The following is an 18,068-nucleotide window of genomic DNA, read 5'->3' on the forward strand; positions in this document are numbered from 1 at the left end:
TTTAGTACTAATCCCATGCCCCGAGCTCAGGTTTGGCTTTTTATTTTACCATTTATTAGGATAATAACTTATCAGTGAGGATTCAATTATGAATTGGAAAAAAAACCTGGCATAACTATAATTGATAAATGATATTGACAAAGGCTTCAAATGTGATTTTTGGTTATTTCAGGAGACATATTTTCAACATTGCCATCCTTTGATAGAAAGATTCTATGAGAAAATTCTCTGATCACTTTTAGATACATGACAATTGTCCTGAAATTGAGGGCAAGAAGAGTGACTGAATATGTGATTTAGATGTGAGATGAAACTATACCCAAAAATAAGCTACACTTCCCGTTCGCCTTTGCAGGAGCCTGCCAAAGGAAATGCATCCTCTTCTCTCTTAGTGATTTCTACCCAACAGTATTCACAACTGTTAAATACTTCTTAAGTGGTTTTCTAGACTAGTCAGATTCTTTACTGGGAATCTGTCTTTTGGATGTGGCAAACAGACACTTCAAGCTTCAGCTGGAAATATGTGGTGTGACCATGTCTCCATGTGTCTTACTTTCATAGGTCACACAGGAAAATCAATTGAATCATTTTACAGTCACACCAGACACTTCAAGAAGGCCCTTGTTCTTAATACCCTGCATAATTCTTCACTGCAGCTGGGCAGCTTGACTCAGTATCTTCAAAACACATTAGGCTCATTTCTGTGTCAACGCCTTTGACCCAGCTTTGTTCCCAACCTCTGTGAAAGTTTTCCCTGTGGTTTTTCCAGCTCAACACATTGCTTCTTTTTGGGATTCCAATAGTCTCCATTTTCTATATACCTGACATTTAAAATATACTACCTTGTCTATCTATCTTTCTTTCTTTTTTTTTCTCTCTCTCTCCTTCCTTCTTCTGCCTGCCTTCCTTCATTCCCTTCTTCCTTCCTTCCTTTCTTTCTTTCTTTCTTTCTTTCTTTCTTTCTTTCCCCCCCTTTCTTTCTACTTCTGCTCTCTGCAAATCATTTTGTTGATAAAGATAATAATGGATTAATGTTAAGTTGGATTGGCTTTCCCTAGCTCATTTTAAGAGCCTAAATTCTGGGGCTTTTTCAGGTTGGGTAAGCATCTACTCTTAAATTCTATGTTCTTTCCCTTACCATTATTAAAGATTGATGACTGTTACCTCATGGGTCAGAGACTGTGTTATCACTAAATCCAGAGGCCAACTCCACACTCTCTCCTCATTTTGCAATCGGATAATCCTCCCTGATAACAAATTGTTCTTTTGGTTGGTTCCTTTCTCCTCCTGTCTATGAACTATTATGGAAATTCAGTGAGCCCAGAGCTTTTCATTTAAAGTATTGTAATGTCTGACTATCTGGAATGGTCTTATCATAAAGGAATGGGAATTAGAGAGTCAATTGACAACTGATGATTTCTAAGAAACTAGCTCTAGGTTATTATGGGATTCCCATTCAATTTAGTCATTGTTGTTACAGAATTAATAATGGTCATAGTGAGAAAAAAAAGAGGTTGATTTACTGGCAAAGACATTATTGCAGTGTTGACAATTTTCAGATATATGAAGTAGTTTATGTATCACAGGTGTCTAAAATACTTACCTCTTGGGCTTTAAAAATTTAAGATTGTGGAGTACTTTTTTTTTTCAAGATTTTTTTTTTTTTTATTTGTCAGAGAAAGAGAGAGACAGAGGGTACAGGCAGGCAGAGTGTTAGGCAGAGGCAGAGAGAGAAGCAGGCTCCCCTCTGAGCAAGGAGCCCCATGCAGGAGGATCCCAGGACCCTGGGATCATGACCAGAGCCAAAGGCAGAGGCTTAATCGACTAAGCTACCCAGGTGTCCCTGGAGTACTTTTTTTTTTTTTTAAGATTTTATTTATTCATTTGACAGACAGAGATCACAAGTAGGCAGAGAGGCAGGCAGAGAGAGAGAGGGAGGAGGAAGCAGGCTCCCCGAGGAGCAGAGAGCACGATGCGGGGCTCAATCCCAGGACCCTGGGATCATAACCTGAGCCGAAGGCAGAGGTTTTAACCCACTGAGCCACCCAGACGCCCCCCTGGAGTACTTTTATAAGTTAAAAAAGTGTTATCCATCATTCTTAGCTTTTCTTAAACACCAAGATACTGTTTCTACCTTTTGGGATAAAATTTTACATGTGGAGAGGAAAGAGTTCATATGTTACTTTCCTGATTTTGAATGAACATAAACTATGAAGACCCCCTTATTTTTTTCTGTCCTGACTCTACTTCCTTTCCTAGTCCTGAAAATCCAGAAGCCTATCTTAAGTTTGACAGTATGGGCAGTTTTTCAGATGATATGATTTGAGAGACCTTTGAAGAGTCCCTCCTTCTCTTAGAACATGGTTGTCCATGAGATGTCCTGATGCCTCAAATGTTCCTTGGGCCAGCGCACAAACAATATACCCCTCTGAAGAGCCCTTTGACTATTTCCTTTGTCTTTGCCCAGCTCCCTACCTATAGTGAGTTGCCCCTTGTTTTGGACATGGAAAACACCATGTCCAGGGCACGAGTTCTGGCCTCTCATTCAGCAAAGGGCCAGAGGTTGAGGCAATTATCACCCCTTACTTGGAATTTTGTCTAGGAAATGGGTGATGAAAGTGATTGCGGCAGATGTATTTCTCCTTCATTCTTTCTTCCACGAACTACTTTATATAGCTCCTGTATGAGTGGACATGTGGTCCAAGCAAAGTTTGGTGTCTCTTTGTGGCGTACTTTGGAGCTGCATCTGCGAGATGGGCACATACATTGCATTGCTTTGCCTTCTTCTTTGCTTCATTTCTTTTTCTTTTTCTTTTTTCTCCTCATTCTTGTGACTCCAGAACTTGGACCTCCTAAATAAAGTGATAATCCCTTCATATATATCTCAGGTTCTGCTTTCTAGAAGACCCAGGTTGAAGCACTTGGGTTTAGAGTGTTTGAGTTATTTAATTTCTCTCCTTGCACATCTGCTTTGAAAGCAAACGCATTTGGAAAGGAAATTATATTTAAAAGTTATCTTCTATTTGGGGGAATGTCAAAGAAGTACAAAGAGACTGGTTTATAGGAAGGCAAAACAGCCATGCAAAAAAGATGGAAAAGGAGTTAACAAGAATAGATGGAAGAGAATGCTAATGTCAAACTTCACCTCTTTTAGCTTTTGTCTCATTCAATCACAAGCCCACAATGATAAACATCATTCCAATCCCCAATATTTTTTTCAACTGCATGTTTTTTCTTCTTTTCTTTTTCTTTTTTCTTTCTTTCTTCTTTTTTTTTTTTTTTGAGAGAGAGTACGAGGGAGAGAGAGAGTGAACATGAGCAGTGGGGGAGGGTCAGAAGGCACCCGAGAGAATCTTAAGCACCCTCTCAGCTGACTGAAGGCTTGATCTCATTACCCTGAGATGACGACCTGAGCTGAAATCAAGAGCCAGATGTTTAACTGACCAAGCCACCCATGAGCCCCTCCAACTGCATGTTAGATGTAATCTCTTTTCAGACTTAGAAAATGCTCTCTGTATAGTATGTATACTCAGGGTTCTGTTTCTCTTCTTGACAATGGAGATACAATGAAAAAAATCCCTCAGATCCTTATAGTTTTAATATTCCAAATGTTGATTAGAATTTTTAGACCTTTTTTTAACTTAATTTTTCTAAAATTAGAGCTATGATTTACAATCCCCTTGGTTGTCAGACAGCACCATCCAAGATCTGACTTGGTCTACTGTGTTTGTATCACTGAATCATTTAACCAACCCACTGAATCAGTAGCCCTGGCAGACATACTCAGTATGCTGAGTCACTGGCAGAACTGTCCTGAGAATACAAAGAACCATACAAGATGCCATATTTCTGTTCATCAGCTGAGGCACATTCACTTCCAATGTCTTTTAAAAACTCTGGAGAGAAGCAGCCTATAGAAAGGCCAACATGTTGTTTTGCCTCACTAAGTACATACATATAAGCACACTGTAGGAATGTGGTGTGTATATGTATATGTATATGCATATGTATATGTATACATATTTAGCTTTCATATTTTGTTTCATAGCCATATTTTACATATGGATCAAATCACAGCATATATGTAGAAATTTTTCAGTATCCATTTAGGGGAATGATAATCTACTGTTTTACCAGAGGAATTAGAATCTTTTTTTGCTTCAGCTCTTTCATAGCTGCTATTGAGTTGAGGACCTACCCTGTGCCAGGCATTACCAAGGTTAATAATTCAGACCTTATTTTTTCTCTTTTTTAAAGCATATAGCTAGATCTACCATGTTTTTACTCAGTATGGGCCTCGGTTTACAGATGGGAACCCTTATGTTCAATGTTGAGTCACTTAATCATAATCGCAAAACTGATGATTAGAATGTACAACCAGGATTCAAATCTGGTGCCATCTGACTCCCAGTTTATCTTTTTCCCATTAGTCGACACTGCTTTCTTCTAGATAAACAGAATTTTAGGGATTTGACTATGAGATATTCTCCCAATTTCTGCTTATATTCATAGATTAATAAATTCTCCTTTGATTTAGAGTTGGATTTTCTAACGGGGCATGGGGTGTGGTTCAAATCCTAAAATGAGGTTGGTACAATATCATAAGAAATCCCTGGATTTGGTAGATACAAATAGAAGCTAAGATATCGAAGATTCCTAAGTCATCAGAATACAGATGAATGGCTATTTTTTTGATAATGTTATATTTATTTTTAAAATAAAAAATGCCCTTGGCTGTAAAAATGGAAAATTCAGCTCAGAGATGAGGCAAATACAACATACATAACTGTTTAAGTTGGTCACATTTGATCTTTTAAATAGTTGACCCAGCTGGTGTACAACTTACCTCAGCATTTAGCAGTTAACTATGAGACAGTGGGTCATGCTCCTTGTCAGACTGGGTCTCTTTCAATGCTCATATTGTTCCCAATGACTTCATTCTCCATGCTGACTGACAGGGATAATGCTTTTAATAAATTCTGTAATTTTTTAATTTGAACATCTCATAAATGGAACTTTGACTCATGAAAGTAGAATTGGATTTCTTTTCATTTTTGTCTTTAGTTTTATGAGTACGGTTGATATTTAAAAACTAGCACCAGAAATATAGACTCAATTTCTCATCACTTAGCAGACACAACTAATCTAACATTATTTTGTTTTTATTGCTTTAATCATCTCTCAGAAATTATGCAGGTCACATGAAATAGGTTGAATGAAAGAATAAGAAAACAAAAAGATTATGAAATATTTTACTGATCGGTGAAACCTAATACAATTTTTAAAGGGAACTCTAAAAAGTCTAAAATCATTTTTTTAAGTAAAAAACAAAAGTGAAGCAAAACAGAGCTACAATGAAAAATAATAATACAATACAATACAATACAATACAATGAAAAATAATCCCATCATTACACTGCTTTCCAGTAGCACTAGAGATGTAAGAGTTTCCTTTTATTAAAAACAGACCAAAACCTCAGTATTTAATCAGACAGCCAAAAATGGCTGATGTGCTCCGGGGCTGCATTACCAGAAATACAGCGCCTACAGTGTGGGGGCCGAGAGCCCCATTCTATTCCGTCTTTGCCAGAACCATGCGAAAAGGCATGTTGGTTTGACCTTACATTTAGGGGACCATGGCAAGGATTATGAGGGTCTTGATGATGACAGGTAAAATGTGGTTGAAGGAACCAGGATGCTCAGCCCAAAGAAGAGGAATCCTTTCAGAAAGCCTTGATATCTGGCTTCAAATAATGAAAATCTGTCATGGGAAAGAGAGATTAGACTTATTCCAGGTGATCCCAGTGAGTGGAGTAAAGTTATGGGAAGGCAAAAAACCAGCTTAATGTAAAGCATCACTTACAGAGCCTTAGAAATAAATGCTCAATAATCTTTTTGAATGAAATGGCTGCAATTGAAAGAATGGATGGAAGGTCTCACTGAAATGGAACGGCTTGGAGGAGAGAGAAGACTGTGCTGAAATTAGAAGGCAAGGTTGAGGAGCTTTTCCAGAAGATGATTTCAGGAAGTTGAGAATTGGTTGGTAGGATATTTTAATTCCTCGAAGGTTTTTCCTAATTCTGAAATTTCATAAAATTGTGACTCTTCTGAATGAAAATCTTATTGTTTTCCACACCTAGATACCATATTTTCTTTCATTTTCTCTCAACTATAATCCATACGTTCTCTGATGAAGATAATGATCATTTTAATAGCATGTTTTTGAATAAATTATTTTACTATATTATTTCATTTGATTTTCATGAACCAGATTATGGAATGGGCAGGAAACTTGTGATTCTAAGTTTTCTTAAGGAAAAAGTTCAGGATAGATTGTTAATTAACTCAAGGTCACACAGTGAATTAATGACTGAGTTCGGTGATCTTTCCACAAGATAACCTTTCCCAAAGAAATTTTTTAAGAAGTCAAAATTTAAGGCTTTGAGGCTGTTTAATTGATTTATAATAAAGCAGCACATTCAAAATGAAAGCTATATTTTGGACAAAAAATATTAAAACAGGTTGGAGAGAATTGCAGTGGTTCTCAACCAGATCAGTTTTCCTCTCAGGGATATTTGGCAATGGTGGGAGATATTTTCAACTGTGGCAACTCAGAACTAGGGGGAGAGGTGGGGGTAGGATGTTACCAGCATTTGGAGGGTAAAAGCCAGGGTTAATCATTATTCTATGATGCACAGCTTCCCTAAACATGAAATTATCCAGCCCAAATGTCAGTAGTATAAAAGTTGAGAAACCTTTGGGTGTTTTGCATTCAGTTTAAGCCAGATTCCTTTGAACAATGACATGAGATGTATAGAATGTAAAATACCTTTAAGCCCTTATTTTCTAATGACCTTTCATTTACTGAAAATGAAGTGATATTTGCAAAGTTACTAACTTTGACTACAAAGGATCAAAAACTGCAGAAGAAGCCCTGCCTTTCAGACTATGATTTGTAACCTTTTCTGCCTCTACTGGTAGCCCATCTTTGCCTCTTTCCTATACCTTTGGCTTCTTTTGATCAATTTTCTCTCATATTAAAAACAAAAACAAGGCCCTCCTTTTTTTTTTTTAAGATCTGTTCACTAGTCTTTCCCTTCCCTTTGCAGTTGGACATCTTTGAAAAGTAATCTGAGGTCATTTGCATACTTCCCATGCCACTAATATTTCTCCCTAATGTTTATCTTCTGGTGTCCCATATGTCTGTGATTGGAACCACAATCCACTCAGCCGTTCCAGCTCCAAACTCTGGAGTCATCCTAGACTTCTTTTTTCTCACTTCCCACTCTGTCCCACTAGCCACCAAGTCTTATAAATTTTACTTTGTGGATATCTCTCGTGTTCATTTCTTCTTCCCCATACCCAGTGCCACCCCCTTGGTTTACATGTGTTTGAATAAACTATACTGGTATTCAAGTAACCTTTTCAAACAAACAAACACACACACACACACAACAAACCAAATGAAAAGATTATGTTGTTTCTCACTTAAAGCATTTCAATGACCCTAAACTGGGTGCCTAAAAGAATCCAGAGTAATTAAGATGGTCATATTTATTTTTGCCCCAGCCTCCTCTCCATCACAATCCCTACTCACCCTCCAGACAAGCTAGACAAGTTGTATTACTTCCACTGTGTCCTTTTACAAGCTGCCCCTTTTGTTTAGAATGCCTTGGCTAATTACAACTTTATTTACCATTTTCTTAAAAAATAATTTTATTTTTTTGCAGAAACGTCTGTTCATGTCCTCTGCCCATTTCTTGATTGGATTATTTGTTCTTTGGGTATTGAGTTTGCTAAGTTCTTTATAGATTTTGGACACTAGTCCTTTATCTGATATGTCGTTTGCAAATATCTTCTCCCATTCTGTCAGTTGTCTTTTGATTTTGTTAACTGTTTCCTTTGCTGTGCAAAAGCTTTTGATCTTGATGAAATCCCAAAAGTTCATTTTTGCCTTTGCTTCCCTTGCCTTTGGCGATGTTCCTAGGAAGATGTTGCTGTGGCTGAGGTCGAAGAGGTTGCTGCCTGTGTTCTCCTCAAGGATTTTGATGGATTCCTTTCTCACATTGAGGTCCTTAATCCATTTTGAGTCTATTTTTGTGTGTGGTGTAAGGAAATGGTCCAATTTCATTTTTCTGCACGTGGCTGTCCAATTTTCCCAACACCATTTATTAAAGAGGCTGTCTTTTTTCCATAGGACATTCTTTCCTGCTTTGTCAAAGATTAGTTGACCATAGAGTTGAGGGTCTATTTCTGGGCTCTCTATTCTGTTCCATTGATCTATGTGTCTGTTTTTGTGCCAGTACCATGCTGTCTTGATGATGACAGCTTTGTAATAAAGCTTGAAGTCCGGAATTGTGATGCCACCAACTTTGGCTTTCTTTTTCAATATCCCTTTGGCTATTCGAGGTCTTTTCTGGTTCCATATAAATTTTAGAATTATTTGTTCCATTTCTTTGAAAAAGATGGATGGTACTTTGATAGGAATTGCATTAAATGTGTAGATTGCTTTAGGTAGCATAGACATTTTCACAATATTTATTCTTCCAATCCAGGAGCATGGAACATTTTTCCATTTCTTTGTGTCTTCCTCAATTTCTTTCATGAGTACTTTATAGTTTTCTGAGTATAGATTCTTAGCCTCTTTGGTTAGGTTTATTCCTAGGTATCTTATGGTTTGGGGTGCAATTGTAAATGGGATTGACTCCTTAATTTCTCTTTCTTCTATCTTGTTGTTGGTGTAGAGAAATGCAACTGATTTCTGTGCATTGATCTTATATCCTGACACTTTACTGAATTCCTGTACAAGTTCTAGCAGTTTTGGAGTGGAGTCTTTTGGGTTTTCCACATAGAGTATCATATCATCTGCGAAGAGTGATAATTTGACTTCTTCTTTGCCGATTTGGATGCAAAGAAGACATCCAGATGGCCAACAGACACATGAAAAAGTGCTCCATATCACTTGGCATCAGGGAAATACAAATCAAAACCACAATGAGATATCACCTCACACCAGTCAGAATGGCTAAAATCAACAAGTCAGGAAATGACAGATGCTGGCGAGGATGCGGAGAAAGGGGAACCCTCCTACACTGTTGGTGGGAATGCAAGCTGGTCCAACCACTCTGGAAAACAGCATGGAGGTTCCTCAAAATGTTGAAAATAGAACTGCCCTATGACCCAGCAATTGCATTACTGGGAATTTACCTAAAGATACAAACATAGTGATCCAAAGGGGCACGTGCACCCGAATGTTTATAGCAGCAATGTCCACAATAGCCAAACTATGGAAAGAACCTAGATATCCATCAACAGATGAATGGATCAAGAAGATGTGGTATATATACACAATGGAATACTATGCAGCCATCAAAAGAAATGAAATCTTGCCATTTGCGACAACATGGATGGAACTAGAGCGTATCATGCTTAGCGAAATAAGTCAAGCGGAGAAAGACAAATATCATATGATCTCCCTAATATGAGGAAGTGGTGATGCAACATGGGGGCTTAAGTGGGTAGGAGAAGAATCCATGAAACAAGATGGGATAGGGAGGGAGACAAACCATAAGTGACTCTTAATCTCACGAAACAAACTGTGGGTTGCTGGGGGGAGGGGGGTTGGGAGAAGGGAGGTAGGGTTATGGACATTGGGGAGGGTATGTGCTTTTGGGTAAATTGGAAGGGGAGGTGAACCATGAGAGACTATGGACTCTGAAAAACAATCTGAGGGGTTTGAAGTGGCAGGGGGGGGTGGAAGGTTGGGGTACCAGGTGGTGGGTATTATAGAGGGCACAGCTTGCATGGAGCACTGGGTGTGGTGAAAAAATAATGAATACTGTTTTTCTGAAAATAAATAAATTGGAAAAAAATTAATTTTATTTTTGATAAAGTAATAAATAGACATAGATTTTTAAAAATCCAATAGTGCTAAAAGGATTATAACAACAAATAGCAGATCTTGGCACCATGATTTCCCTCCTCTCCACCTCTTAGAAGCAACCACTTCTGAATATTTTAAGTGTTTCTTCCGTATTTATGTATTTATCTCCATCTTGCTAAATACCTTGCTTGTAATGCTATTTATTGACTTGTCAAGTTTAGATTTTACCTACTGAGTTCCTCTACCCTCATAATTTCAGTATATTGCTATAGGGGTGATAGTCTAAACATTTAAGAACTGGCACAGCATAGATACTGATTCATCACCGCAGTTTCCCCACATGGTGTATGTGGACTAATTACTGGCCCTGATTTTTTTTTATCATTTTTGATATAATAATTTCAATTATCAGTATTTGCATTATTATCATCATATAAATATTACCTACTGCAGAAACAAATTACATCAATGATTATGCTACCTTGTCTACACAATTTTTATCTTCTAGAAGTCACTAACTGATGTGTTAAAAAATCATTTCTTCCTCATTAAAAACTCCCCACAATCCTCATCTTCTCTTTCAAGTCTTTGCAGCTAAGTAGAGTTGACTCTCCATCCTGTGTCACCTCTGCTGTTGTCTTTACTACACTACACCTTAAAGATCTGTGTGTCTACCTTCCTTACCAGAATGTGAGCTCCTTAAGGTCAGTGATAGTATCTGTTATCTTTGAGCCTTCGGTGTCTTCTATCATGGTACTCAATAATATTTGTTGAATTATGGATGGAACAGGAATGCCTTTCCTCTGTGAAGCAGCCTTCAGTATTGAGTAAATGGTTTTTTAAGCATTTCTGCGATTCCCGAGTTGCTCCGTACATATCACAACTTGAAATTCCTGTCAGGGTCTAGGCAGGTCAAGTAAATGAGCGCAGCAAGCCTGATGGTCTGGGACATTAAAGGGGTCACATGCTGCTTAGTTGTGCCCAGTTGTTGCCAGGAAGCTGTTTCACACCGTGTTGCCAGAATTTCTGCTTTTCCAGTGGAAGCAGAAATATCCAGGTTTAATATGAGCTGTCATGATTCAATTGTTTAAAACCATGCAGATCAAGAAAATGGTTCTTCAGGCTGGATTTGGTTCACGGCCACCAGGTTTTGACTATAACCTGACATTTGTGGGTGGGGAGAAGAGCACGTGCTACCCTAGTGCCTTGGTTTGCCTGAGAGAGCCTCCTCCCTAAGGTTCCCATCCGGGACGCTCCCAGTGGCATCCCTTCACCAGCTAATGCCGGCATGTGGAGTGATTCATAGCGGAACAGAGTCTGGGCACAGGCACCAGCCAGCCAGCATGCTAGAAGGCCCTGCGCAGGGGTTCAGGGCAATCAGAGCTCCCTCTGTGACCTGGAAGTGGAAAATGATGGGTTAGATGATAAGTGATAGAAAGGAGTGTGAGTGGACTTAAAATTGTATACTAGATGTCAAGCCACATGCCTTTTTGTGTTACCTAATTTTATTTCCACAATATCCTCTTGAAGGATATATTGTCATCCCCAGTTTGTGGATATGGAATCTCTGTAAGATTTAGAGTGTTTTGTAAAATTCCCACTGTTAGAGTAACTCCAGAATTAAGTCCTCCTGATTCTGCCCATGGAGAAAGCTCATGTATGAAAATTTAAAAATGAGGGCGCCTGGGTGGCTCAGTGGGTTAAGCTGCTGCCTTTGGCTCAGGTCATGATCTCAGGATCCTGGGATCGAGTCCCACATCGGGCTCTCTGCTCAGCAGGGAGCCTGCTTCCTCCTCTCTCTCTCTGCCTGCCTCTCTGCCTACTTGTGATCTCTCTCTGTCAAATAAATAAATAAAATCTTTAAAAAAAAATTTAAAAATGAATTAAACCTATTTTATAATAATAAAGAAATTGATTGATATTTTCCACTAGAAAGAGATACTAAGATTTTTTTTAATCTGAAAGTTGTTTTGTTCTTTGATAGACTGATCTGTTCATTTTTTCAACATTTGTGTTCTGTGTTAGTTACCAGGATTACAAAGATGAGTAAATATATAATCAGCATGCTTGGAAAGCCCAAAATGATTATATGTTTCTGGTTTATTATAAGTGTGAAAGGAGAGTGGCAGGTGCTGGGATAAAAGGTACAAAAAATCTAGAAATTTGGTGGCCAAATTGTGTGTGTGTATTTTTTTTGAACCAAAATACTGATATATATATATTTTTAAGATTTTTATTTATTTATTTATTTGACAGAGATCACAAATAGGCAGAGAGGCAGGCAAAGAGAGAGGAGGAAGCAGGCTCTATGCTGAACAGAGATCCCGATGTGGGGCTCGATCCCAGGATCCTGAGATCGTGACCAAAGCCGAAGGCAGAGGCTTAACCCACTGAACCACCCAGGTGCCCCTGATACTTGTTTTTTTTTTTTTTTTTAATTCTTACTTATTCTTTAAATTTCTTTCCAGTGTTCCAGAATTCATTGTTTATGTACCACACCCAATGCTCCATGCAATACGTGCCCTCCTTAACACCCACCATCAGATTCACCACCCGCCCAAAACCCTCAGATTGTTTTTCAGAGTCCATATTCTCTCATGGTTCATCTCCCCCTCCAATTTCCCCCAACTCCCTTCTCCTCTCTGTCTCCCCATGTCCTCCGTGTTACTCCTTATGTTCCAGAAGTAGGTGAAACCATATGATAATTGACTCTCTCTGCTTGACTTATTTCACTCAGCATAATCTCTTCCAGTCCCGTCCATGTTGCTACAAAAGTTGGGGATTCGTCCTTTCTGATGGAGGCATAATACTCCATAGTATATATGGACTATATATTCTTTATTCATTCCTCTGTTGAAGAACCAAGAACCAAGCATCTTGGTTCTTTCCACAGTTTGGCAACTGTGGCCATTGCTGCTATGAACACTGGGGTACAGATGGCTCTTCATTTCACTACCTCTGTATCTTTGGGGTAAATTTCAATTGGGAAGACATTCCCTTTTTTATTGTTGCAACAAATAAAATATGCTACTAGAAAATTAGAAAGTGCAAATAAGGAAAATTAAGATAAGATTCTCCTAACCAATGTGAACAACTCTCTATCTGCTTACTTACCTAACTTTTTGATTATCTATCTATATGGGCCTATTTTATACTATTATCACACACTGATGCAGACAAACACACAAATCCCACTACATTATTATTCGATAGTCTCTCTCTCTCAGGAATATATCAAAATGTTCTATTACTGTTTGAATTATGCTTGAATAGCATTTTACTGCATGAAAATAGTTCCATGTATTTAGTCAACTCTATCTTTATAAATACTTAGGGAATTTCCAAGTTTTTAGAACCCGTGTCATGTAGAGAATTTTTCAGTTACATCTTTTTATGTATCTTGGATTATTTCCTTCTCAATAATTACTAGAAATGAAATAATTGCATATTTTTTTGGTATTTCTGCTTTTAGCACATACAGTACTAATTTGTCTTCCAGTAAAGAAGTGCTAGTTTACCCAATATCAGTGGATTTGAGTTTCTATTTCTATTTAGTGTTTCCAATGTTAATTACCACCTTTTAAAATTTTTTTGAACCTTTTCTAATTAGATAGCTAGCAAAGAGTCTCCATATTGAAAGATTCTTTTTGAAAACTCTTTGGCCTTTGAACTTGCCAGATACTATTGTCTTCAGACGCAACAGTCTCACTTCGTGTTACGGCTAATTGGTTAGCTGATTGCCTGTCTTACTAGCTTCGGAGCCCTTTGAGGGTAGAGTCTGTCCTGTCCACCTGTGTTTTTATGGATGCTCATGGATGTTTGCTGAACTGAGCTGAATTATAGAACATGCATAGTTTAGAAACCATTGGCTAGGTGGATAAATATCAATATACCCGGTGGGCAAGTTATCCGATTCCTGCCAGGTACATAATAATGAGTAATTTAAGTGAGTATTGATTACATGCCAACAATGTGTTGTTTTGTATACTTACCTGATTGAATCCTCACAGTAATGCTCTGAAGAGGAGATAATAATTATCTCCATTTTGCCAATGAGGAAATTGAGAGGTTATGAAATTGGCACAAGGTACATGACTGTAAAGTGGCAAAAACAGGTCATGAACTCAGGTCTAGCTAACTCCCAAGACATCTCATCTCTCCACATCTGCCCTCCCTTACCTTCTCCTGCCCTCTCCAACTTCTTATTATGTGGCCAGTCTTGTCACACCTTTAAGTGTCTCTCAGCATCTTGTACCCTTCGCCCCTTGTTGGATTATTTTAAACTAAATCTTGGATACATTAATTTCATTAATAAGTATTTAATTTTATATCTTTCAGACATATGGGCTCTGTTTTTTATCCTGAACCACAATATGATTATCACCCTTAAAATTATCTGTAGTAATTCCTTAATATTATCCAATGTCTAGTCAGGGTCAAATTTCTCAGATTAGCTCATTAGTGACTTTTTACAGTTGATTTTCTTGAATCAGGTCCACACAAGAACTACCCATGGTATTTTAAACTGTTCTAACCACCACACAGTATTCCTCTCTCCACCATCCTTTCCATGAGGTTTGTCCTTCTCAGCAACAGGAGTACCCAGCTGAGGGAAGGTGCAATTTTCAAATAGTTTCCACAAATTGAATATCTAGTTCACATATCTCAAGAAGGAAGTATGAACAATAGTTAATACCTGAGAAACATCGAATCTGTATGGAATGGTACATGTCCTCCATTCTCCCTGGAGATTTATCCGTGTATCTGTGCAGCAGCTGAGAACCCTTTCTATTCCTCTGCTTCTGTGATGTCTCCATCATAAACTATGGCCAAGTCTCTTCACTCAAGATGCATAGTTACATGTAAGTGATGTTGGCTTGAAAATTCTGTCCTTGTCCTTGAGGGTGAAAAAATTAGACTTGCTGGTCTGTGTACCCACTCCCATGCCAGGCCCCTTGCTGTGGGAGAATGCCTTGGAAATGAAAGTCACAGGCTTGTTATTTTCATAAATGGGTCATGACTTTGGTAGAGTACTTTGCATTAAGGAAATTTTCAACTTTTCATGTTTGTTTTGGTTCTGTTTTGAACTTGAAGGTCTAGTGATCCTCCACTGTGTTGTGGCAGATGGGAATTCAACCAGGAGTCCTGAAAAGGATGGCCTTCTCTGTCAAGATCCTGGGGAAAACTGCGCAGGTAATGCTTAACAAGTGATACATTTGTATTTTATCAGCCTCATGTGCTATCTTGGAAAGCTGATTTCCTTAATTTTAATTTTTAATACTCATGTAATCATAAAACTATGTAGTTTTTTGAACACATACGAATGTCCCAGGCTCTCTGCCAAGTGCTGTATGTATAGTAATGCCTTCGTTCCTCACAAGGGTCCACTGAGCTGGACATTATTTTTGACTTTATTTCAAAGTGAAGCCCAAAAAGATTAAGTAACTTGCCAAAAGTCACAGAGCTGTTAAATTGCAAATCTGGGATTCACACTCAGGTCTTTCTGATTCCAGGGTTTCCATTTTTAATAATTATACTATTTTAGGTGTCACATGTGTGTCCTCCAGACTCTAGCATGGAATATCTTGGAATAGATTCATAAAAAGTTGGCATATTCTGTTCAGATTATTTTTTTTCTATTTCACAACTTAAAAGAAGGGGAAAAGGCAATGACTTTTACATATTTTTTACCTTAGAGATGCTTGATTCAGTATTCTCAAAGCCATTAGTCCAAAGAAGAATGAGCCTTGATAAGAGATCAAATAATAAATATTTTAGGTTTTGTGGGCCATGCAGCCTTTTTACAGCTACTCAGCTTGGCCATTGTATTGTGAAATCAGCCATGGACACACTGCAAATGAGCAACTTTAGATCTATTTTAATAAAACTTTATTTAGAGAAATAAGCTGTGGGCCAGATTTGGCCATTGGACCACAGTTTCATGACCCCTAGTCTGTCCTTTTTATAGACTGAATGGTCTGGTCTTCTGGGGTTGTTTCTGTTTTAAAATAAAACAAAGGCCAATTCTAAAAGTAGGTTGGAGAGAGCCTCCTGTATTCCCTGAAAACTTTTTGGAGCTGGGAGGGTAGTGATTTGTTAAGTGCTCCTTTCCTAGCATCCTGGAGAAGTCGTAACTGAGCCAGGAACATACTGAGCAAGTTGTCCTGTTGTGAGTCATCAGTTCCAACCCAATCTTCCTCTTTCTTTCTCCATACTAGTAGGTGGTCTGGAAAGTGCCCACCTGTGGAATCCATTGGTGTCTTAGGTCATGCTTGTGTGGGTCTTGTCACTCATGTAGAGAGAAGACCAAGGCCAATTTCATCTTCAGTTGAGTTTTAAATAGCTTCAGTGATGGCATTTTCACATTTCTTTTGGGAGATTATTCTGTCATCCAGTGACTGAGAGTATTAAAAAACCTGCCTCATCATTATCTTAAATGTGTTGCCTATTTTCTTTTTAATTTTAGTAAGAATATTTGAATATGAGATCTACACTTTCAACAAAATTTGAAGTATAGAGTATAAGATTGTTAACTATAGGCAGGATGTTGTACAGTATATCTCTTGAAATTATTCATCTTGCATAACCCAAACTTTGTACCCATTAAACAGTGACTCCTCATTCCCCCACCCCCACAACCCCCAGCCCCTGGAAACCACCATTCTGCTCTCAGCTTCTGTGGATTTGGCTATTTAAATACCTTTTATAAGTAGAATTATGTGTTTGTTTTCTATAACTGGCTTACTTACCTTAGCATAATGCTCCCAATGTCCATCTGTGTTGTTGCAGATGGCAAGAATTTCTGCTTTTTTAAGGCGGAATAATATTCCACTGTTTGCATAAACCACATTCATTCATATTTTGATGGATATTTAGGTTATTTCCACATCTTGGCTTTTGTGTATAGTGCTGCAATAAACATGGGAGTATGAGTATGTCTTTGAGATTCTTATTTCAATATTTTTGGTTAAATACCCAGAGGTTGGAATGCTGGATCATATGGTAGTTCTGTTTATCAGTATTTTTTTTTTCTCTCAGAAAACTCTGTAGTATTTCCCATAGCAGCTATAGGTTGCCTTTTCGGTCTATTAATTGTTTCTTTGCCGTGCAGAAGATTGTTGGCTTGTTTAAAGTCACACAGTAAGTGGGGTAGTCTACCACAAATGTGGAGAGATCGGGTCTAGAATGTATAATTGTTATTCACCTTGCTAAACTGCTGGAATCACGTGGGAAGATCACAATGCTGAATATGTGAAGAAGATTCTGGAAAATAATCCTTGAAAGTAAAGCCCGAAAGGGAAAAACTGTTCTTGAAAAGGAATTAATGTGGAGCAGGAGCATAGTGTCTTTATTGTCTGTGTGACCTTGGGCAAGTCACTTAAGCTTTGAGACACTCGTTTGCAACCTGGAAAATTAAGAAATGAATCAGATGATCTTTAGGAGTTGTTCTCGTTTCTAAATGATTTTATAATTTTATTTTCAAATAGCCCCAATCTCTAAACATTTCATTTTTATTTTGTCCTTTTCTGTCTTAAGGAAGGAAAATATTCATTCCTACCAATGCTTCTGTGTACCAGCAATGCAGCAGACCCTTTTCTAGGTATCCTAGATGCAATTAGGAACAACATGGTCAAGGATGAGGTTGTAGAGGTAATGGGGAAAGAGAAGTAAAGGGTAATGTCATGAAGAGCCTTGCTGGGGATTATAAAACCTTCAGCTCTGAGTTTTAATAACATCATTCAGTGTCTGTGTGCAGATGAGCGGGGACAGACAGAAGCAGGGAGACTAGTTAGAAATTGTTGCCATGGAGACTACTTCTGGTCTAGAGATAAATGTCACGCTTAGACCAACGGAGTAGAGATGGAAGGAAAAGTGAATATATTTTAAGTACAACCAATGGAATTTTCTGACGAATTGAATGTAGAGTAAAAGAGAAAGACATCGAAGTGACTCTAAGATATGTGGCCTGAATCATAGAAAGAAAGTAGGTTTCATTTACTAAGATGAGGAAAGACCAGATATGAGGGGGGAAATCAGGTGTTCCATTTGGGTAGTGTCAATTTCAAATGTCAGTTAGACAACCAAGTGGAGATGTTCGTTGTGCTGTTGGACACTGCAAGAAGACATCTGGGATGGAAACATAAATTTGGGATTGTTACCATAAAGGCATTCAAAGCCAGGAAAT

General features: G+C 38.1%; 1 protein-coding gene across 1 annotated transcript in view; it reads left to right on the forward strand.

Annotated features, from left to right (window-relative positions):
• BTC (betacellulin) overlaps nt 1–18,068 on the forward strand; it is a 47,230-nt gene that overhangs the window by 13,475 nt on the left and 15,687 nt on the right. The window contains exon 2 of the mRNA XM_044224710.1: nt 14,978–15,076. Coding sequence (XP_044080645.1) covers nt 14,978–15,076 — 99 coding nt within the window. The remainder of the gene's footprint in view (nt 1–14,977; nt 15,077–18,068) is intronic.

This window comes from Neovison vison, chromosome 11, assembly GCF_020171115.1.
Source record: "Neovison vison isolate M4711 chromosome 11, ASM_NN_V1, whole genome shotgun sequence".
NCBI classification, from domain to species: Eukaryota; Metazoa; Chordata; class Mammalia; order Carnivora; family Mustelidae; genus Neogale; species Neogale vison.